Raw genomic sequence first — 25,045 nt, 5'->3', positions numbered from 1 at the left:
TGCGCTTTTCCTGAAGACCTACGTCTATCCTCTGTCCATACTCCCACATCTGATGCTCGCCTCCAAGACTTATTCAGGGATGCACCTTTTCTGTGGAACTCCCTTCCCTTCTCCGTTAGACTTTCACCCAGTCTACACTCCTTAAAAACATCTTTGAAAACAGACTTCTTCAGGAAAGCAATATACAAAAAGAAAGGGGGGGGGGGGGGGGGAGGGGAGAGAAAAGACCTGTTCCTGAATTAGAGTGTGCACCAAAATCTCAAAGAGAATAGTTAAAAGTAATACTTTATTAATAGATATACATCAAAATAGCTATCCCGGCTATAGTTGTCTGACTGGGTATGAAACAAATAGTCGCAGTCAACTAGCCGAGAACCAACAACATAATATACAGTAAAGAAATGCAAATTCGTAAGTAAGGGGGAAAGGATACACTGGTTGGAATATCAAGTGTTTGGTGTGCTGGGCTGGGTGACGGACCCTCTCTGTGGGAATTAATGAGAGAGGGGGCGATAAGGGATTTCCCGTAGACAGGTACTGAGGTAAAAAAACTTTCTCAGTATTCTAATCCACCAGTCACCCGTGGGTTAAAACCCAAGACCCAGCTCAATGAGCAGTAAGTTAGTTTCCCTATAGTCTTATTGTGGCCACCAGGGGGCGAGACTCCTAGTAGTTATAGCGATACGGCCCTTAATATCAACATGTCTCTGCTAATCAAAATGTAATGCTGAGAATGTCGAATGTAGCAAGAGAGTCAATCTGATACTATATGACATATGCCCATACATGCAAACACAACCCTGGTCGTGGTTCCCAGACAACTTTGTTGTTGTGATCTGCGGTCGGATTTAAGGAAACCATATGTCTGGTTGCGTATTTGGTGAAGTAGTAGGGCGGGTGGCCAGTTCCCTCTGTCTACCTTAGCCAATGTCTCCTATAAAACCTGAGGTGCCTCCAATAGCCAATGCCATCTACTCAATGCAGGGGAAGGTTAACTTCAGTCCTGCATAGTAGTGGGTAGCCATAGGGGGCCCAGTATGCCTAGGTCGGCTGGAGAGCTTACGTGCCCCGGTTGGGTCGTTGCCGTCCAATCTAAGTGCTAACAAATAAGTTATACAGCAATCTAACGAGTGTCATACACGGGCACTCAGAGTATCGTGTCCCAGTTTGACGGGTATATATAGAGAGCAACAAAGTTGGAAAGGTGCCTTCGAGGGCACCCGGGGATAGGAAAGGTAGTAACGTAGATAAAGGAGGAGTGCAGAGTTTACTATAGGTATTTTAACTTAAATCCACAAAATCCTGCTCATAGATGATAAATAAAAGGCTATTAGTTTGTCAGCAGATGGACATGAAAGTCAATTTTGGTGCTAGATTGTTCATTGACACAGAGCTAGTGGTTCACTGGTACGTGTAATAGTGAACTGTAATGACTAGTCTGTGTACACAGCAGAACAACTCTTAGAAGGCACGTCAAAGAGACAATCAATTTTGTCTACATCAATTTGCGGGACCTGCGGGAAAAATATATCTGTCCCACGTCCCGCTGTAATACCCTGGTCGGTAGAGTCTGAAGTGCCCCAAATGGCAAGTACCGTCTACTCTAAGTGCAGGGAAAGATTAAATATCGTCCTGCATGTTAGTGAGTAGTGGTAGGGAGCACCGTATGCCTAGGTCGGCTGGAGAGCTTGCGTGCCCCGGTTAGGTTATTGCCGTCCACTCTTAGTGCTGAACAATAGGTTTACACAGCAATCTGACGAGTAGCATAGAGGAGCACTCAGAATATCTCGCCCCGACGCGCGTTTCGCCTGACTCACAGGCTCATCAGGGGGAACTGATTCGTCAGTTTGTCAGGACTAAATAGCCCGCCCTTAACTTTCATTGGTTCCCTGTAGTTTGAAACCAAAAAGGGATTGTACGGTGGCCGGTATGGCTCAGAAAGGTGTCTAGAGTTAGATGAGAGAAATTCTCCGGTTGCATTATCATGCCAGGAGTCAATGTTTCCATATAATGGAAAAATACATGTCTTGTGGGTGACATTAGTTTATGCTGAGACCTTGGAGGAGGAAAAGCCTTTGAGGGGGAGAGACCAAGAGATGGTTTACTCCCATGGCTCCTATCCTACTGGTGGGTCACCGCAGGGAAAGTCAAGTGTTGTATGGTCCATGAAAGGAGGGTTAACTCGTGTCTATAGACCAAAATCCCGAAAAAATCAATTGGGATAGATATGTTGATGAGACAATGGAGTACTATAGTTAGAGGTTAGGTGAGGTCCAATAGGACCTATGGTAAAGCCCTAAGGGTTTGCCAATTGAAGTCCAAGGTAGACTGGGTATTTATGTTATACTGTACTGAAGCCAATCCTCAGGGCAATACAGGACAGTAGGTGTGTGCATGGATTCATGGTTTCATGAATCGGTTACTTGTGTAGAAATGGTGTGTAGTTAAACTCCTCATTTAGACCTACCACTTCTTCAGGAAAGCATATCATTTAAACTGTTAGCGGGTTTTCATCCCCCCCACCCCCCCATGACTCCTCTCCTGCAGGGCCGGTGCAAGGATTTTTGGCTACACAGGCGAAGATGCATTTTGCTGCCCCCCCCCCCCCCCCCCAAACAAAAAAATGCATCTTCACCTTTGAGTCTCTTAGCCCCCTTTTGAATTTCTTACCCTCTTTAGTGCTTCATATCCCCTCTCTTTAATGTCTTGCCCTTTTGTTTCTTACACCCTCTTTAGTGTGTCTCTTACAACCCCTCTTGTTTATGTGTTACTTCCCCACCAGCCACATTCTATGTCTATTTCTTCCCCCAGCCCCTTTCTGTCTCTTTCTCCCATACAAACATAGATAAATGGGCAAAAATACATATATACACAAAGACACAAAAATAGAAACACACAATCATACAGGCATACAGACCGTTATTTAGGCACACAGTGACAAATATATACAGACACACAATCAAACAAACACATGCATACAGACAGTCAAACAATCTACACTTACAGGTAAACTCATATAAATGCAGACAGACTGTCATACAGAGACATACAGACACAGACATACAGTCATAGAGAGACATAAAGACACAAGCAGTCACACATGCAGTCACAAGTACATATTTACATCTCAGGCCAGCGTTTATGTATTTGAATGTAAGCATGTTTTTGTATACAGTATGGAGTATGTTTATGTGAATGTAGGGGTGTGTTGTGTTGACGTTTGAATGCAGGGGTGTCTTTGTATGTAGTGTTGGCGTTTTACTGCTGAGATGTATGCACATTTACACAAACATTGCCACAAACACTGCGATACACATACATGCATACATAATAAATATATATATATATATATATATATATATATATATATATATATATATATATATATATATATATATTGGTACATATACAGATACACAGATTGACAACATACACACACACACACACACACTGACACACACAGACACACTGACATACAGATACAAACACCTACACACAGAGACATACAGATGCACACACTGACAGACATACAGATACACACAGTCACACACTGACAGACATACAGATACACACACACACACAGTCACACACTGACAGACATACAGATACACACACACACATACACATGCTAATCATATATACTTTTATAGCCACCCTCCTGTTTCCTACCTTTTGGGTGCAGAAGGGTGGCTTCCCTGGAATCCAGTGTGAGGATCTGGCTGAGGTAGTTGGGAGTTATGGGCTGATCTCCTCTCCCAGCCCCTCCTCTCTGCTCTCCCATGCAGCTCCAACCATGCAGATCCGGAGGGGGCGGTATTTCCAGCTCCTGCAAGGAGCCAGCCGGGCTGTGTGCTACGCGGGGAGCAGGGATATGACGTGTTATGCAGGAAGGAATACTGGTCTGTGGGGTCTGTGGGGATGCTGCCGCCGCCGCTCGGTCACGCTACAAGAAGTGACCGGCAGGAGAGGAGTGCTGTGTGCTTCTCTCCTGACGGTCACCCGGACATTTGCGCCCCTGGGCCGGAGCGCCCTAAGGCGGCCGCCTGTGCCGCCTTATGGTAGCGCCGGCCCTGCTCTCCTGCAACTGTCAAAAATAAATAAAAAGTTCTCAGTAAATACTTTTCTAGCAACCTATTTCATTACCCCTACTTATACCTTTTGTATCACTATACCTCGTGCCCTCCAGCATGTAAGCTCATTAAGCAGGGCCCTCAACCCCTCTGTTCCTGTGCGATCATTTGTCTGGTTACAATTACTTGTCTGTTAGTCCCACTATTGTACAGTGCTACGGAATTTGCTGGCACTATATAAATAATAAAATAATAATAATATATAACATTAAGATGGGTCCAATTGAAAGTGTAGTGTGCTGTAGAAGGATCCGAGACCAGCTATATGCTTCAAATGAAGTGCCTTTTTTAAAAAACATGACAATTTTCAATATTATCATAATTTTTATATCTCTAAAAAATGGCACAGCCCTGGGTACATTGGGAAAAGATAAAAAAAAAATTGACAGAACCTAATTATTCAACACATTTTAAAAGGAATCCATTCTACATTATTTCTCAGTCACACGTGTTGAAAGATGGCTCAGAGTGTCACTTATATTTTAGGTTAATTTAATTGTGTATGTGAATAGCTTTTTTGCCTTTGTGTTTAAGTGAAATTGATATCACCAACAGATTGTTTGATGTTTTATTTTAATCTTCTTACACTACCCACATTGGTTTACATGTCATTGTTAATAAAACCAAGCATTAAACATGACCGCTGACTCCTTCGATCACCAAATCCCGTTACCCTTCCATTCCCAATAAGTAACGCAACACCATGTTAAGTGGGTAATGGCAACGCCCACATCTTTATTTAACCCCTTAAGGACCAAACTTCTGGAATAAAAGGGAATCATGACGTGTCAGACACGTCATGTGTCCTTAAGGGGTTAAACCAGCATAACCAAATACTGTCAGCTGCTGGTTTTACCCAGCAAACAGGTACACTTTAAACTTCTTCCAGAGCCTCTTCAGCCTGTCCTTCGTCATCAACCAAATTTAGGCTGCGACTCCCCAAGCCTGTCTGGGCATTTTTCATTTACCAAACTCGCTGGCGCAGGAAACCCGCAGCTGTGACAAAATAAAAAACAGAGAAAACACAACACAAAACAACAATTCCAGAACAGAACAGTTGGGGAGGGTGGGTGGGGAAAGACACTGCCAGCCTCCCCCAGCATTGTTCACCAGTAGTCTGGTAATTTTCCCAGAATTCCATGCTTTCAACTGTAAAACCAACTGTATGCATTTGGTTGCTATGCCAACCCCTCAGGGCAGCAGTCATGCTCCCCACTCCCTATTCGCTCCCGGGGTTGGCCTCAAAGGGTGTAATGAGAGATATTCTCATGCATGCAATCATGTGTCCACATGCACCAATCATATGAGTTTTTTATTTTTTTCAAATAATTACTTTAAACACGACAAACAATCAAAATACTTCACCTGCAGCCATTTTGTATGCGTTTCTCGTAATACATATGTGGATTTCTGTTCTGCAATCCTCACTGTACAGCTGCCACCCAGATGGTTGGCAACAGTGTGGGTCTCTTGTCTTGCCGCTCAGTTTTCATTGGTGGGCATGATGGGAAAGTCTTTCATTGCTCCTTTTGTCTGTGCTTAGTAAAGTTTGGTTTGCCTCGTCATGACATCAAGACAAGCTACATCAACAATCGAGTTGAAAGATATTGGCTTTTTGTGATGTCAACATATTGTAAAATAAAAAAAATATATAATCCCATAGAAATCTGTATTGGAGATGAGAAAAATATTTTCGCAAAAGACTAGGAAATACATTTAAAATAAAGTGTTCATCTTTACTTTGTTTATTCTGTTGTAAAACAATAAATAAGAAACAACTGGACATCAAGTCACCATAAGTGAAAAGAAAATGTTTTATCACACTTTGTGAATTATAGTTACATTTTGTGTTCGTGGATTATTTCTTCATTTATCACATTGATGTCCTTGGTGAGATCCAGATTTACAATGTGTTGATATTATGGGACAGTTTTAATGCAGTGATGTCTGTGTGCAGCTCACACATTGTAAAACGGGGACTGATTAACTGATCTTGCTGAGAATTCTTTATTTGAAGGGTCTTTGTGTCAGAAATAGTTTCTCTCAACCTAACCGGTATCATGAGGCAGTGCTTATTTGTTGTAAACTAAGTCAGAATTCAATAAGAATAAGAATATTCATATTTTACATTAACCCCTCAAGGACATTGTCTCAGCTTACTTGATTTGTAGTTGAAGACGCAAGCAATTTTTGCTGTGTGCGTTCAACTGCAATTTCCATCTTTATAATAATAATTACTATATACCATTTTTTAAATAGTAAAAGGGGCTTTAATTTGATGCGACCTATACATATAAAAAAAAAAAAAAATCAATATATATATTTTTTAACAATTTAGGCAATCCTGTGCGCCTAATGAGTGTAGAAAGAAAAGTAGAACAAAAGTATTTAAAAATAAATGCATTTATTTGTCCTGATCTACAGAGTACATCATACGTCTATGATTTCAGTTTATTTTTGGTGTCAAAAAATTAAGAGTAAAATACAACTAAAATACAACTTCAATGTGGAACAATTTTAGAATTTGATATGTTTGTCTTTTATGTTTCGCTGAAAATAAAATTGCTACACAAAAGTGTATATTTTATAAAGTAGACATCACAGGCATTTTACCTAATGGTATTTTGAATGTTTAAGTGCCAATCTCTGCTAAATATTGTAGCAAAATTGTTTTTTTTTCTGATTTTTAACACACACAACATGTTGTTTTTTGTTTTTGTTTTAATGTGTTGTTCGGAAAACCCGATGTGTGCTACTCCTGTATAAAATCCCATATTGTGTTCAGTTACATATTCTGTATAAATATGCAAAAATAAACCCTGCACTCAGACTCCCTTTGCTCCTGGGTGTTAGCAAAGACCAGGGCCAGATTAAGAGCACAGTGGGCCTGGTGCTGACAATTATGATGGGCCTAATTACAGAATCTTATCGACCAAAAACACTAAAACAGTCATACCTCCCAAGCGTCATGTATCTGATGGAGATGGTGCTGCAGGGAAACTCATAGGATGCAGCTATAAGAAAACACATACCCTATGCTAATCTATCTCTAATATATGCTTTCATCTTTCAAGTAAATCCCTAACAGCAGTGTCCAGTGAAGCAGGAAGTCAATGGGCAGGGTAAAAGGGTGGGACACTGGTGTGAATCACGTGACCAGACCTGCCAAAAGGAGAGAACATGCCCAAAAAGGGGGTATGTCTGTCCAAAGAATTTGAAGGACAGCCTGGCATTAATGCATGTCAGGCTGCCCGCCAATCATGCAGGCATACTACGCAGGCAGCACCCTGAGCTTGACATAAATGCGTCTAAAGATGCGCTCACTCCATGCTTTCTAAGGACTGTCACCTAGCACTCACTGGTCCACTTGTCTCCTTACTTTCTTACTAGCAGGCAGAAGTTCCTGGTATATAGTCTGAGACAGAGAAAATGTGTATTTAGTGAGTGTAGAAGAAAGGGGACATGCCACAGTGTTAGAGAGACCAATGTCTGGATTACCTAAACTAATTTTATTGTCAGCCAGTCCACACAAGTTTTGTTCCCATACATCCCTCTTAAGCTTACAAACTTAAAGGGACAATATAGTCACCAGAACAACTACAGCTTATTGTATTTGTTCTGGTAAGTAGAATCATTCCATTCAGGCCTTTTGCAGTAAACACTGTCTTTTCAGAGAAAATAACTCCACTGGCCGCTCCTTAGATGGCTGCTAGAGGTGCTTCCTGGGGCAGTACTGCCTATTGTGCAGCACTGCCATTCAGTATATCCACCCTCTGCGTGCAGACACTGAACTTTCCTCATAGAGATGCATTGATTCAATTTATCTGTATGAGGAGATGCTGATTGGCTAGGGCTATGTTGGACTTGTGATGGCTCTGCCCCTGATCTGCCTAGTTGACAGTCTCAGCCAATCCTATGGGCAAGTATTGTAATTTGCTCAGACCACCACTTCTGATGATGTCAGCAGACAGTCAGTTCAGAGGCAGAGCCAGCAGCTGCAGACTTGAATACAAGTTATATTTTACTATACTTAGGGAGGCAAGAAGGGGCCAAGGTAGTGGTTTTAACATAATAGGGTCAGAAATACATGATTGTGTTCCAGACCCTATAGTGCTCCTTTAAGAAAGAGTATGTGAAGAGTAGTTAGGGTTGCCACCTTTCTTGGGAAAAAATACCAGCCTTAATCATTTGTATAATCACAAGGAGTGACATCAGAGAAAATTCAGTAAAATCACCAACAAACTACTCACAGTTTGATTCTGCTGTATAGATGGATTGCTCCCAATGTCTCCCAGTGTCTCCATCTCGCAAGTCACCCAGTGTCTCAGTGTCCCTATGTATCACAGTGTCAGTGTCCCCATGTCGCCCATTCCCCTAGTCTCCCAGTGTCTCAGTGTACCCATGTCACCCAGTGTCCCAATGTCTCAGTGTACCCCCATGTCACTAGGATACTGGGGACACAGTGAGACCCGGGAACACACAGACATGGGGACACTGGGAGACATGGGAACACTGAGACATTTAGGGAAACTTGGAGAAATGGGGACACTGGGACACTAGGGACACAGACACTGAGAGACATGGGGACACTGAAACATTTGGGGACACTAGGGACACAGAGACATGGGAACACATACACTGGGAGACTAGGGGACACTGGGAGACTAGGGGACACTGGGAGACTAGGGGACACTGGCTGGGAGACAGACATTTGGGGACACTGGAAGACATCGGGACAGTTGTGGACATAGACATGGGGACACTGGGACATATAGGGACACTGGGAGACATGGGGACACAGACACTGGGAGACTTGGGGACACTGAGACACTAGGGACACTGGCTGGGGGAAATGGGAACACTGGAAGAAATGGGGACATAGTGTCTCCGTGTCCCAATGTCTCAGTGTCTCCCAATGTCCCTATGTCTCACAGCGTCCCCATGTGTCTCTGCGTCCCCATGTGTCTCTGCGTCCCCATGTTTTCCAGTGTCTCAGTGTTCCCAGGTCTCCCAGTGTCTGTGTCCCCATGTGTCCCTGCTGCCTTTCCCCCCATCCCTCACTTACTGTAGAGCTGCTGTCTGGACTCTGTGCCGTGTTGCTGCTCCCCCATGGATCAGTGAGTAGTAGAGAGAGGCAGGGATATGCTGTAAATTCCTATCCCTGCCTCTCTCCACACGCACTACTGGCCGGTGCTGGTATTGCAGAGTAATCTCCATTTATTCTGAGAAAAATACCTGCATTTGTATTGCCGGTATTACTGCAATACCAGCATGGCCAGGCACACTCAAATACCGGCTGTGCCAGTAAAATACCAGTCAGGTGGCAAACCTAACCTTTTTTTTTTTTTAAATGGGCCTGGGCCTGGAGCTGCAGCTCCATCAGCCCCTATGTTAATCCGGCCCTGGCAAAGACCATAGTGCACATCAGCCCCAATACATACAATAAAAACCAAAGAAAATAGTTACTTGCGCATTATCCCAAATCCCTATGTAGATTTAAATAACTGGAGGTTATACCCTCAATGTGGGCCTTTGCCATTGTCCTGCGAAGCTACAGTGCCATATAAGACCTGACCATTCAGTTCTAGTAGTTAGAATTTTTATGGGTGGATCTGACGCACCCATTTTGGGGCATTGTAGCAGTTTGACTGTTCACATAACCCCACAAGGCCCACTATTTGTGAAAGTAGACACTCCAGGGTATTTAATGCAGTGTTCATTGTGCTTTATGCTGCCATTTTTCCACCAGTTTGTGTCAAAGTTTGTAGTAATAAAATGTTTTGCTTTTTTTTTTATATACATATATACAAATTTGATATGTGCCACTATGATTAATCCCCCCCCAAATTATGTTCAGCAAGCCCATGAATAAAACAATACCCACAATTTATCCCTTTGCCAGAATTTTGTGATGTTCAATGCCATATAAGATACCTGACTATTTCATTTTTTTACAGTTCGAATTCGATAGATGTATTTGATGGGCCTAGTTTTAGGCAATGCAGTAGTCTGACAGTTCAACTTACCCCATAAATGTATATAATTTGTGAAAGTAGACATCAGTGTGCATTTCATGGTGTATTTATTTTTGTCATTCTTTATTTTTGTAGTGCATTGAATAATAAAGCAGGGTTACATAGACATTTGTCAAATGACAGAAACAACAGTAAGAAGTATCATACAATGTCAGAGTTGCTGCACTTTTTTTGTAATTGAGTAGAAATATTTCTGGGTCATAGTTCTATGTGCAGAGTGACAGAAAGAAACATGTTTAGGTATAGAACTATAGATAAACTTCAGAATATTTAGACCACTGGTCCCAAGGACATAACATAGCTGGTGCTCATATGAGCTCAGAGGCTAACATAAAAAACAAACAACAAAACAGTGCATGGAGGTTGCTTAGTGTGGTCAGGAACGAGACAGCCAAGTTGGCAGCATGGTATGAGGACCAGTCAGTCGATTCCTAATGGGGAGAGTCCCTGCCTTGGCCACTGTCAGCCTCAATGATGTAGTCCTTCCGCTGTGCCCAATTAGTGGTACATCCCAAGAGCTTTCCCCACCTGCAGACATTCTTTCCTGCGGTATGAGCTTGTGATCGCCGATCGCAAGGCCAGTGTAGCTGGGTACGTGAGTGACAGGCCACTGAGCTTTGTGGGAACCCGTGAAGGGGGCCCTATCAAGCCACGCCGGGCAACTGGTTGGGCCATGGAGGCCTTGACTCGGCCTGACGGAATAGAGGTAACTCCCTGGTGCAAGATGGTGATCGAGCCCTTTCTTCCAGGGTTGCCAGAAGCATTAAAATATCTGGTCAAGCTTCTTAAGGGTACTTTTGACGGTGCCTGGCTGATGTCTGGGTAAGCAGTGTGAGTGAGGGGCGGCTGTGTCCGCCATCTTGGCACAGTCTACTTGGTTATGCAGGCAAGTTGGAGTGTTCTTTAAACCACACAGGAGATTTGCAGTTTAACTCAGTGGGGACCTGAATAACCCCTGCCGGCCAGAGGGGGGAGGACAGTAAGAAGTTATCTGGGGCTGTGTTACACGCAGCAGGAAAGGGGCCGCCTCTCCCGCACAATGCATGCACTATGCCTCGTCTGCATTTTGAGATAAATCAAGCTTTGTGGGGTCATCCAAGAGACCTCGCTCGGTTTAGGCTTCACGTAAGTCCCAAAGAGTGATCACACCACAAAGGTAATCTGTCAAGATTCAATTAGTAGCGGAGGAGAAATCTCGAGATGTGTGCTGCCGCCATGAAGCCCATGCCCGCCCCCACGTAATATTTTGTTTTTATATGCACATTGCAATTTTGCAATCTATTTTGTAAACTTGATGTGTGCTACTGTAGTAAATGTTACTAAATTATGCTCCGCTATATAGTAGAGAATGACCCCTTCACATGTTCTTGGCAAGTTTCTGTGAAAATACAGAGATGAATTTATAACCTGCCCAGTGCAATTTTTTTTTTTAAATGGCAAAGTGAACATTATTATTATTATTGGTATTTATATAGCGCCAACTATTGCCAAAGCACTTTACAATACTCTGAAAGGGGGAGTTATTTACAATAAATGAGACAATGACACAGGAACAATAGGTAGATGAGGGCCCTGCGTAAAAACGGCTTACATGGGTCTGTTTTATTAGCTCACATATTTCACTCCATAAATGCTATTTGCAAGTGTGGACAGCGTCTGTCAGCATGGGGCCACCAATTTTAGCTTGCCCAAGCATTTAATGATACCTGAAAACATTCCCTGCCGGTAAAATACTGCATACATATATGCATACTGCATACATTAATAAATAGAGATGTTGATACTTTAATTTTTATCAATTAACAAAATGCAAAGCAAGTAAAAAGAAGAAAAATCTAAGTAGTGCAGCTATATGCATATATGTCAACAATATGGAGTTCTCATTGGTTATATTGGCTAAATATTGACAGGATTAATTGATGCTGTTATGTGACACAATTTTATCTGCCGTTCCTTACAGACAAAATGTTTAAACACAAGAATACATCTCTACTGTCTTTAAATGTATTATGTTAATAGAAGTAGTGTACGTGCAAAGTTTAATGATGTACTTTTGCAAAAATATAGGTTTATTGCTAACTGGTGTCATGCACAACTCCAAAGAGCTCTTGAGATGCTAAATGTATGGCTTAGCGCTTTATATAAGAAGATGGTGGTGGAGTAATTAGTGTGCTAGGCCAATTAGTCTCTTGTGTGCAATTATTATGCAATTGATGCATTGTATCTAGGTAGAAAACTAGACGTTTTGTTTGCATGCGCATTGTTTAGAAGGGTGAGGGGATGATAAAGAAGGGGGAAAGAGGAAGCTCAAAGTATAGGCAGAGAGCCAAGACTTTGTATCATGTCATCAGACTAAGAGTGTGTGCTTCATAGACATGTTTTTGCCCATTTCAAAAGATTTCCACCTGAGCTCACAAATGGGGAACTACAAAATATACTGTACAAACGCTTGTAATCTATAAAACAGAGGAACGGGAAATGATTGTCTTGCTTGACCCATATATTATTGTGATTACTGAAACAAGTGCACATGTTTGTTTCTCTAACCTATAAATCCTTTTTATTTTTGGGTTAAACGTAGGTCTCTTAAAGGGACACTAAAGCCACCAAAACAACTTTAGCTTAATGAAGCAGTTTGGGTGTAAAGATCATGCCCCTGCAGCCTCACTGCTCAATTATCTGCCATTTAGGAGTTAAATCACTTTGTTTATGAACCCTAGTCACACCTTCCTGCATGTAATTTGCACAGCCTTCGTAAACACTTCCTGTAAAGAGTAATCTAAAGTTTATCCTTTCTTTATTGCAAGTTCTGTTTAATTTAGATTTTCTTATCCCCTGCTATGTTAATAGCTTGCTAGACCCTGCAAGATCCTCCTGTATGTGATTAATGTTCAATTTACAGAGCAAGAGATACAATTGTTTAAGGTAAATTACATCTGAAAGTTAATCATGTGTTAATTATAGCCAGGGGAGGTGTGGCTAGGGCTGCATAAACAGAAACAAAGTGATTTAACTCCTAAATGGCAGTGAATTGAGCAGTAAAACCTGAGAGACATGATCTATACACTAAAACTGCTTCATTAAGCTAAAGTTGCTTAGGTGATTATAGTGTTCCTTTAAATGTTTGTTTTATTGAGTGATTGGTGATACTTGCATTCATCTGTTACATCCTATTTTTTTGTAGTTTTGTTTTAGTTTTTTGTAGCTCTTACTGTTGATTACATACAAGATATAAACTGAAAAACATATATTTTTTCAATTATAACAATGTAATTTTCATTTTTTTTAATAGATTCCTCTGGATGTGTGTGTCGTGGAACTTCTATTTTCCCCTTCATGGTTCACCCTTACTTCCCTTCCATTGAATGTGACCTTGAATTACTCCGTATCTGAGGACTGTGAATGGACAGGGGAAGGATCAGAGGTCAAAGGTTCACTGCGTGTGTTAAGCGTGGGGACCCCAAAACTACAGAAGCTCAGTGTGGGCGATTCAGTCACTGTGACCCTCCCAGATAAGACTCTCCTCCCTGGAGAAGTGTTCACCGCTTCAATTAGCCTTAGGCACAACTGGACACAACCTAGCTTTAGTCTAAGGTGAGAATGATGTGGAATGTAAAAATATGACATTCTTGCTTATTACCATGATAGCTGTGTAGTTCATATAAGAATAGGTATGTAGTACAATTTTAGAGGTTGTTTAATACATATGTTAATCTATAGCATATCTCAGAATTGTGCAACTTGTTACAATAATTTACTTAAAGTGGCACTGTCATGGCCACTTTTTGGGGGGGCTTTTTTTGTAGCCCCCCTTGCGACTCCACTATATTTTATTGTCCCCTTAGTCGCCCCCAAATGCGTCTGGGTCCCCCATTCACCGCCATCTTAGTGTGGGCAGATGAAGACCTTGCGGGACGCATAATCTACCCATACTAGTTAGCACTGTGAAATTCCCATGTATATCCAGTTTAACACTTGGGCATTCGCTATTGTCCAGAATTCGGACAGGAATTTGAACTTGACGAATTTCAATTCGATCTTCGTTTATTCACTTATTATACGGAGGGAGTTACCGACTTGCCGTTCCCTCCTTGTAATATGTAAAAATAGATGCGGCGGGAAGCACACTATCTAAACCTTCACATACCCTCCCTCATTCTTTGGTCATCAATATGATCCCCATATTAGTATAAGGTAGATTAAAATCTTCCTCTTGCCAGTGGCTGCTCACTGTTGTAAAAAAAAAAAAATTGGAGCCTTGCAGATTGTTTGCCTTAAGCCAACCAATCAGGGCACTCCGAGTCAAATTGCATGGCATGGGAAGACTTTAAAAGCCTCTCCTGCCATGCAGAGCTCAGGCTGCACGAATGCTCTCACCAGGTAAAGCGGGATTCATTTAGGTCCCCCTTTCGCTGCTATCACTTATGGCCCCCATTCGTCACTAATGGTTGGGGACTGGGGGGGGGAGACAGTGTTATTACTTAGGGGCCCCATCCATTGCTAATAGGTAGGGTAAGGGGGGTGAAATAGGTGTGTCCCCCATATCTTTTAGGGCCGGCAGTATGTGGAGGCTTAGTTAGTCCCTACTTATGGGGCATGGGTGGGGCCTTGAAGGGACACTATTTCCCTCCTTGTTAATTGTTATGACAGGTGTACCACAATGGGGAACCTCTGCTAGGTCCTCCTTTATTCGATTTGGAGGGGGGAGGGGAGAGTTTCTGCTCATTGTTTACTAAACATGCACCTACTGATGACATTGTGCGTAGGGGTAGAAGGGATATTTTGATCTCCCTTATTTACTAATACAAAGTAATTTTTACTTAGTACTGATAAAGTTGGCTGAAAGCTCAATTTGGTCTGTCAGCTTTTTAGTAGATAGCTCCCTTATACTGTGGGAATTAGGGGGCTATCTACTAAACAGCAGCAAAATGCCCCGGCACAGATCGGATCCGAAATTAATTTTCCAAACGTAATTCTGAACCGTAAATTATGCCCGAATTTTTCCCTTTGAACAAATGGACAAACTTTTGACATTCTGTTAGGACGAAATTCAGTCCATTCCCCAGCTCCCTAGTCTAAATGACAGGTAACGTAAGATCACGGCGAAGGGTGAGTATGATGGGAAAATGTTCTCTGACAAAGGAAATGGAGCTGACTTAAGCTACTCCAGCATCAGAGAGTGTCAGGTGTTGGAAAAATACATTAGACAAAGTAGTCCCTACTTTATCTTATGTTTTAAAGAAAACTTGATCCAAAAGGAAGAAAAGAAGAACAGATTATGAGAGAGGAAGAGAAGAGGAAACAATAGGAGAAAGGTAAGTTTGGCGTGACAGTGCTGCTTTAAGTAACATAGCTGCTTGATTTTGTAGGGCTATGTAAATAAGAATTGCATTTTTATCTACTTTTTGGATTGTCTTCATAATAGCTATCATCATACTGTCTTTACTTTGCATATATAACTATCGTGTTCACTTCTGTGAGTTATTCATTTAAAGCACAGTCTTCTCATTTAGTCTGCATTTGTTGGAATCCCTGACAGCTAATAAATCCATAAATAATTTAGATCCAAAATAATTTTAAATGGTAATTTTCTCGGCTACACTGACATCCGTTGTGTAGCTGAGACAACTGTAGAACTCACCAGATTCACTTTGTGAAAGTTCGTTCTAAACGTTTTGTAACTGATAAGTCAAAGAAGTATTCATTAGATTAATCAAAACTCTATAGAACTTGTGCCAAAATATGATTCTTTGAGCTGCCAGCCAGAGGTGGTGAGATTCAGAAATTATCAGTTTGCACAAGAAGAAAAACTATCAAATGTTATGACAGTGCCATTTTGGATTGGTTTTGTGCTAAAATATGCTAAATTGTTTCAGGGTTCGGTGCCGCGCAGGATTGGAGCTGCTGTTTGCTCGCTCTGCTGCTCCGAACATATGGGCTGTGAAGACTGAAATGCAGCGGGGTGCCAAACACCACACTGTGATCGGACATGTGACTCACCGTGGAGCAGCTGAGAGAAGGTAGGACGTCTGATCAGATTTTCCCAGACCTTTCCGGAGCAAATCTCTGACAGAAACACATATCATTTAAGGTTTTCCCTTGAGACCATTTAATATTTAGCAGTCAAAGGAGCAGAAAGCGTTATTCATTTATTAGATTTTAAAAATGTTTTCCTTTGAAATCTGGACAAACAAAGAAAGAAGGATATATAAATTAATGCAATTTAGAAGTATTTGTTCACATGTTTTAGCTATATTTCAGGGACATTCCAGGCAACACCATTTTTAATGTTAAAAAAATATTCCAAATATATATTTGCTATAACTTGTTGGCTTTGTAGATTCTGCATTAAAGGAACACTATCGGGTCAGGAACATCTCCGGTTAGGGTCCAGTGGTCTTTGGATGCATTCAGAGATAGGTTTAGCTACCAGAAGCTGTCCCTCTTGGCCACCTCTGTCTTCATGTTCTGTACCCTCTTCCAGGAGATGCATGCATGATATAACAACATGTTCCATGGAGGATCTGAGAGGACTGAAACAGCCCCCATAGATCAAGTCTTGCAATTTGCGAGACGATGCCTGAATTCCTCTGGCATTCGTGTCATTTGTGATGGCTGCTTGGATTGTAAAAAAATTTACGGTGGAGCTCCACTTTCAGTCAACGCTTGCAATCCTCAGGCTTGCCCATAAGGCAAAGTAGTCTCTACTACTACTACTACTACTACTACTATTACTACTATTACTTACTATTACTACAGAAAGCTTTGGACTTGGAATTTGAACGAAATTAACATTTCATAAAGATTATATCTTTATGAGATACTAAGAAGTGGCATGGCCTTACAGGCAATTATTACTATTATTATTATTATTATTATTGCCATTTATATAGCGCCAACAGATTCCGTAGCGCTTTACAATATTTTGAGAGGGGGATTTAACTATAAATAGGACAATTAAAAAAAAAAAAAAAAACTTACGGGAACATAAGGACCCTGCTCAATCGAGCTTACATTCTATAGATCATGGCAATCTTACCATGAACTTTCTATCCTTATAATGGATGACATGGTAAGATTCAGGTTCCTATGCCCATTTATTCTGTATCTAAGCTGTTAATTTCCCTGAAAATTTGTGGCTTTAAAATTAGGTGATTAGCTGCCACCTTCATCTGCCCTTCCCAGAATGGAGGTAAAGGCGTGAAAGTGATGAAAATATATATATTAAAAATGAATGTATTTGCTAGTAATATGACAAATGCAGATGAGCTGTAGTCTCTATAAAACAGTTTAAGTTTTGTTTGATATATATATATGTTAAGATTTGCTGTTTGTTTTTGTTCTTACCTGCATATTTATGCTGAAATGTCTTTGTAGTGCTAGAAAGTCATTACATACACTAATGACAGGCAATTCATTCCATTAAAGGAACACTATAGTCACCTAAATTACTTTAGCTAAATAAAGCAGTTTTAGTGTATAGATCATTCCCCTGCAATTTCACTGCATTTTGACTTTTCCCTTTAAATATTAACCAATTCACTACTAAGCGGGTTGCAGAAAAAACACTCTTAGAATCCTAGTATTTTGGATGTCCTGGAAAGTAATGTTTACATCTATTTTTAATTTCAACATGCCTAGATATCGCATTAGTTAAAGGAACACTATAGTCACCTAAATTACTTTAGCTAAATAAAGCAGTTTTAGTGTATAGATCATTCCCCTGCAATTTCACTGCTCAATTCACTGCCATTTAGGAGTTAAATCACTTTGTTTCTGTTTATGCAGCCCTAGCCACACCTCCCCTGGCTATGATTGACAGAGCCTGCATGAAAATAAAACTGGTTTCACTTTCAAACAGATGTAATTTACCTTAAATAAGTGTATCTCAATCTCTAAATTGAACTTTAATCACATACATGAGGCTCTTGCAGGGTCTAGCAAGCTATTAACATAGCAGGGGATAAGAAAATCTTAATTAAACAGAACTTGCAATAAAGAAAGCCTAAATAGGGCTCTCTTTACAGGAAGTGTTTATGGAAGGCTGTGCAAGTCACATGCAGGGAGGTGTGACTAGGGTTCATAAACAAAGGGATTTAACTCCTAATTGGCAGAGGATTGAGCAGTGAGGCTGCAGGGGCATGTTATATACACCAACACTGCTTCATTAAGCTAAAGTTGTTCAGGTGACTATAGTGTCCCTTTAAGCATGTATAGAATCATCATTTAAAAATACACATTATACTCAACATAAATATAAAAAAAAAAAAAAAAAATCAGAACCACTATTTAAAATAATAAAATCCTTGACTAACAATGACATGCAGGTACAATGCAAAACTTAAAATTAGACCATAATTGCAAAGGCTAATGCAATAAAATGTCTGCCTGCAGTTTTATTTGGCTATCTCTTTTGACAGGGGCATAATGCATATAAGCCAGAAATCTACCAGGTATTAGCAAATTTAGGCCAAATTACATTATCCACAGCATGTTTTGGCACAAAATCTTCCAATTCTTTTGCTAGTCCATCATTTCTGATTTTGTGAATAAACTCTTATGTGTCCTGATCATACTCATAATTTACCTTAAAGGGATATCCAAGTACCATAACAACTTTGGTGATTTCAAGTGGACATGGTGCTTTGAATCTGTACGTGCAGCATTTCAGTATGAAACTCTACTTTAAGATATTAGATATAAATATAAGATATTCAGGTAAACTGCGTATGTGTAACTTCAGCTCAGGAAATGTGAAGTTTTTTTCAAGCTGGCTACCTTCAATTCTATGCATATGTCTTTCACAAAGGGTCGTTCATTGGCTGAGAACTCTCAGTTGACATTCTTAGCCAATTAATTAGCAGCAGGAGTGGTGTCTGGCTTCTGCAGCTCTGCAAAAGCCAGAGGTGATTAACCCGCCGTCTTTTGAGCCTTGGTGCCTGGCGGGACACAGGTTTGTGGCAAATAGTTGCTAAGCAGTAAGCCCCATTACCGGGGAATGACACCAGAGTACTCTTCATATTATAACCACTACAGCAGTCTGTAGTGGTTACGCTGCTTGGAGTAACTATTTCAGCTGTAAATAATTGTGTTCATTATAGCAATTTTACTGTTTAATTTGACAGTACAGTTTTCACTTAAACTTGGACTTTAGTGGTTATGATGCTTGGATTAACCTTATAATCAAAATGTTTCTCACTATAGTTTTCTGTATTTTGCAGATATTCATGGTTCCTAACCGTATAGTGGAAACCGTCTCGGTATTTTGAACCTGTTTGTTTCCCTCTTTTATTATCTCTTCTTTCATTAGGCCTCCACCAGTAGTTGCACTCCTGGATTTCTTGGTAGGTAACGTTTCAGCTGGTTCTGCTGTATCTCGGAGAATCACTTTCCAACTAGATGTTCCAGGAAGTAGTGCTGCTGCTGTGGGAGTTCGGGGGAGTGCTGAAGTTCTGGTGTCTGATCGTGACCTTCGAGCCATCATACCGCTTGTGAAGGTACTGTTCAAAACCTTAAGTTATTAGCTTAACCCGTCAGATTGAAAAAACTTAGTGTGCTGTGAACATAGCAGTTTTGTGTTTTTTGGTAGAGAGTGTGATGAGCACTCTTTTTTGTTTTTGTTTTTGTAACCTCCTGCTCATAAGGTACTTTATTTCCTTAATATTATTGTGCCTTCCCCTGATAAACATGTTGGGAACGGTCTTTCTTTTACTTGATCTCCTTTTCTTCCTCATCCCTCTCTCTCATCTCCCCGTTCACGTTCTCCCTTTTGTCTCCTAATCAGCATGAAAATTGCCTTTTATAACTAACCAAATTTTAATATTGTGTTTAAAATCAGGAATTATTCAACATTTTACAATTCAGAGTTTATATTATGCTCTAGAAGTTCTCTTAATAATTAGTTAACCCTAATAATATCCCACAAGGTTATTCACTAATGTCTGAATGGCCCCGTACTGAATAGGTCAAAACCATCTTGCAGCATACAGGGCCCTTTGGAATGCAAATTTGGGACATTGTTCACCCTCAATAAAAATTTCCAGATTTTGCATGCAAGACTCCGAATTAGTCTGAATTGGGTCCAGATTTCAGCTGGACAGAACATCGCCAGATGGCTGAAATTCATGTTTAAATCCAGACCATGATTTAAAGAAATCCAAGCTATTTGCACGCTGACTGGTAGCACTATCAGCAGGTAAATAATACTTCAAATTTGCATGCGCTAGCAAAAAAGTAAGTGAGCGATAATTTTAGTGAATGTAGTATGACCACTATACAGTATTGAGAATGAAATTAAAACATGTGGGTTTCATTGCAAGCATGCTAGGCATTGTTGTTCAATTTCACTCTCTCTCTTCCTGTAAAGACACTTGTAGCATGACTATTCCTTTATGCATTCTCTTTTCTGTAGTCCCATGAGATATTAAATACAGCCCCTCTCACGGGCATCTCTCAGAAGATCCCAGTTCGTGTCTTAGCTTTGGAGGCTGGAGGATCAGTGCTAGATGTCACCAAGCAGGCAGGCTGTGAGACGCCCAATGCTCAAATTGTACAGGTAAATATTAATAGCTGTCTCACTCTGTAATATATTTTGATGTCTGTTGTTCTTTATTTTATTTATGTTTTGGTCATTTTGTTTTTCCATTATCCAAAAATACACAAGCAATCACTCTGGACAGTACCACCTTCTGTCCAGAGTGCCACCTATAATAACACAGAAGTAGATCCAATCAGGCACTCTAGACTGTAGAAGACCAAAATAAGGGGCGACCTTAGTTGATTGAATAAAGCATTTTTCACACCATTTATTGCCTGGTCCTGCCAGTTTTTATTTTATTCTTCCATGACTGGTCTTGAATGTCTAAGGTTTATTTTTTCGTTATCATCTTTCTCTGTATACTTGTATCACCTAATAGGTGTCTGATGGCTGTGACTTCCTCTTTGTGGGTGGAAAAGAAACCCAAGGAGCCCTTGGCGTAAAAGTTGAATTCTGGCTGGAACGTCTCCGTTCTTCTCTCTCTCTTTCACTTTGGGTTCCGCTGCTTCCTCTAAGAGTTGAGGTCTCTGATACAAACTTGCAGCGGCTGCAAGGCTTTGGGTAAGTGAATCAGGAACATCACAGAGAACTATAAAGCTCACCAAATTCACTTTGTGAAAGTTCATTCTATAAGTTCTAAAAAACATACCAAACTAATGCATGCACAAAATAAAAAGGAGGAGGAAGAAACAAGGAAAAAAAAGGAATATACAAGGCAGAAATTAGATATCCTGTGAAATAATATACATATTAAAGTACAATTAAATCAGAGAATTTAAAAAAAAAATTCCAATCCTTGGGCATTCCAGCATATTTTTAATGAAAAGAGGGATGAGGCAGTTTTGGTCCAAAAACCATGTCGCTTTTTAATGACAATGTAAAATGCTACTAGAAGCGCTGCATTCAGAGAAACATTTTGCCTAAACCACACCTCTAGTTCGTTTTCCTCTTTGAAGACCTCATCAAAACACCAAATGCCACTAATACTTACTATAAGAAACATTGAATTGGTGGAGCGCACAGTTGCGGCACATGCGCTGCAGGTCCCCATTGCTTATCTGTGTGCATATGATTGTATTTGATTTTTTTATATTCTTATTATTTAATTGGTACAAGGAATCTAAAAAAAGTAAAGGAACTTTAAAAATAATATATTTATATTTAAAGTTAGTGTTCCGTGTTAAAACTTGTAACCTTAACCTTGTTAACTGTACTTTATTGTCCCAGAGAATAATTAAAAAATAAAATGAAAACTAACATCAATATATCCATCAAAGCAAAGCACTTTATATATAGACATCGCTGTTCGTGTTTATTTTTCCCACTCTTGTATAAAACTGTACAGAAAATAATAATATACAGAAAGAAAAACTATGAAACGATAAGACAAGAGTTTTAGTTTAGCTTTAATATCTCTAAATTGATATAAAAATAATTTAACATAAACTGAATATCTGGAACATTGCCTACCAAAAAAAAAATCAAAACTGCCATATGCTCACTAGTGAATTTGTATTAAACATTTATGATTTGTAATTTAGGTGTAATTGACGCTCTATAAATGCATAGGAGTAATTATTTTTACTTTTCAGAACATTGGGTGCCCATCAGGAAGAGGAGGGCAGTGATCGTCGAGCTGCTGATCGCAGGATACACAGCTGCCGAACCCAGTATCAGAGGGCCCGTGTCCGCTTTCTGGCGTATTTTGTTGCTCACTCATTGGATGGCAGCCGTCAGCTGAATTACCTTCTTGGAACAGATTGGCTGCTGGATGTGTCGCCCCTTATCAGGAGTCAGGCAGTTATAAGAGATTCCCGTATTGCTCGTCTAGAGGAGGAGGGTAGTGTACTCATTGGACAGGAACCAGGTGTAACCTCTGTAGAGGTAACAGTTGAAACTGTTTTCCTTATTTTATATGAGATTGTATTGTACAGCACTGCAGAATGTACATTTAAAACCATATGACCACTGAATGTGTGGAGCTCAAAAAATAGAAATTGATTTTCTATTCAGTTCAACCCCCAATGTTGTCATGCAGTGCAGGACTTTAACGCCATTTGACAACATAGACCGTCATGCATTAAAAGTACCAGCAGTACTTCTTGGAACCCCCTGGTATCAAGGACCCTAGGTATTATTGGACATCTGAGGGTTCCCTCTGTCAGGTGGGCCACAATTAGTGGCCCCATACTGACAGATGAGCTACATGCCACATTTAAAGTGAGCACTGCACATAGCCCTTTAAATCCATTACAAGTCTGCGGCTGATCGATAACACTCAGCAGCAGTAATTCTGAGCCTTGCTCCCAGTCTTCCCCAAGTTAAAAACAAGGAGAACTAAATATCTTTCATACCTGAGGGTCCACTCTCAACGTGACTGCTGCACCTGCCTTAAAATTAATTTAACGCTTGCTCACTCACTCAGCTGCTGTGATGCTGCAATCACAGAGTTCATAGAAAAAACAAAGAAATAGCTTTCAAAATAATGTGAGAAGTGTGTGCCCTGCTACTCATTCATATGAAAACATAATTAAATACAATAATATTTATTAAACCAAAAGGAGCATGCAAAAACACAAAATGTGACACATGAAAATGACTCACTCGTTTTCCTGGCACTACAGTGCCCTGAGGGTGCCCCCACCCTCAGGGTCCCACTCCCGTGGAGCTGAGGGGGGAGAAAGGGGTTAATCGCTTACCTCTTTTCCAGCACGGGGCTCCCTCGGCGCTGGAGACTCTCCTCCCTCTTCTTCCGTCACCAGCTGAATGCGCATGCGCAGCAAGAGCCACGCGCGCATTCAGCCTGAAAATCACAGTGAGAAGCGCCTCTAGCGGCTGTCAATAAGACAGCCACTAGAGGCTGGATTAACCCTATTGCAAACATAGCAGTTTCTCTGAAACTGCTATGTTTACAGAAAAAAAGGTTTAACCTAGCTGGACCTGGCACCCAGACCACTTCATTAAGCTGAAGCTATTAGGCGCGGTATACACCTCCTTTCTTTCCATTAAGCTGAAGTGGTCTGGGTGCTTATAGTGGTCATTTAAAAAGAAAGTATAAAATGATTGCAAATATCCTAAACCCCCATATATAACAAGTTTTATTCAGTCTTAATGAGGTTTAGTGATTAAATCAGTTTTATCCAAATTGATTTTTATGTATATACTGATAAGAAACAATAACAGAGGTAATGCCTAGTAATTTTAAATATCAATCATTTAGTCCCCGAACAGACGTTGTTTATTATGAACCATCAGAGTATGATTTAATGTACGTAACTGAAAGGATTAAATTGAAGCCACATGATTGTAACATCCTAACGCACCTTCTCAGGAAACTGGAAATATCTGTTGCTAATGCTTATAGCTTATATTGACACTCCACTTTGGAACTGACAGGGTGATTAAAGTACCAAAAGTATCAGGATTCAAAAGAGCCCATATAGCAAAACAAGGAAATTGCAAAAGATAACTATTTCCTGGTACTTATGTACACTATACTCTAGTGTGAAACTAAAAGGAAAAAAACGAAAAGTAAAGGGGCCAGAGACACTTAGTAAGTAATAACAGTAGTAGTAATAACAATCAGATCTGGAGTCTCATGAAATACAATGTTTTTTGCAAAGACAGCAGACTATGCTACCAAACATGATACAATACTAAACAGCAGTGTATTCTCCCAGGGGATACACCATAGTGAATAAAAAAGGCAAACCCCTCTATACCTCGGTACTCCAGAGAGATTGCAGAGATCTACTTAACTGAAAAAGTCTCCCTAACTAGGTAAACCAGCCTAAGATTTGAAGGTTGATTTCAAAGCGACCCAGCAAAAACAACTCCCATACCCAAATGCTCATGTGAAAAAAAACAAAAGAAATGGAGAAACGTCCAATCAAGACAGAAGATACTACATACAGGGAACCTCTTTGTGTTTACAGTACAGTGTCCTTACAGAGCGCTCTGTACTGTGTGAATTGGGAAATCCCTTTGATGCTAGTATGGACATAAGCAGAGGGAATCCCTCAGAGGTAGGATTAAGGGGAGGGATTAGGGCAGAATTAGAAGTTGGGTTATAAGCAGAAAGGTGAATTGCTAGTGCTGTTAAGTGTTAGTGTGGGGTTTGCCTTTACTTGCAGGTGAGCTTACATTTGAATCGCCATTGGAGTGATACAAAAAAATCTCCAATTATTTAAATGTACCTAGAGATTTGGAATAGTGCTCAAGTATTTTTTTTCTTTTGTTTTTATTGTATGTATTGGGGCTGATGTGTACTATGGTCATTGCTGCCGCCCAGGAGTAGTGGGAGTTTAAATGCAGGGCTTAATTTTGTATGTTTAGTAAATGAT

The 25,045-nt window shown here is 40.4% G+C and overlaps 1 protein-coding gene across 1 annotated transcript in view; it reads left to right on the top strand.

Moving 5' to 3' along the window:
* Positions 1 to 25,045, top strand: part of TMEM132A (transmembrane protein 132A) — a 66,399-nt gene that overhangs the window by 24,380 nt on the left and 16,974 nt on the right. Inside the window, exons 4-9 of the mRNA XM_063434705.1 lie at positions 13,458 to 13,759; positions 16,042 to 16,185; positions 19,476 to 19,662; positions 20,577 to 20,720; positions 21,082 to 21,263; positions 22,295 to 22,586. Coding sequence (XP_063290775.1) covers positions 13,458 to 13,759; positions 16,042 to 16,185; positions 19,476 to 19,662; positions 20,577 to 20,720; positions 21,082 to 21,263; positions 22,295 to 22,586 — 1,251 coding nt within the window. The remainder of the gene's footprint in view (positions 1 to 13,457; positions 13,760 to 16,041; positions 16,186 to 19,475; positions 19,663 to 20,576; positions 20,721 to 21,081; positions 21,264 to 22,294; positions 22,587 to 25,045) is intronic.

The sequence above is a fragment of the Pelobates fuscus genome, chromosome 10 (genome assembly GCF_036172605.1).
Source record: "Pelobates fuscus isolate aPelFus1 chromosome 10, aPelFus1.pri, whole genome shotgun sequence".
Classification (NCBI taxonomy): domain Eukaryota; kingdom Metazoa; phylum Chordata; class Amphibia; order Anura; family Pelobatidae; genus Pelobates; species Pelobates fuscus.
Note: the sequence above shows the minus strand (reverse complement) of the source record. Positions and strands in the feature narration are given on the sequence as shown.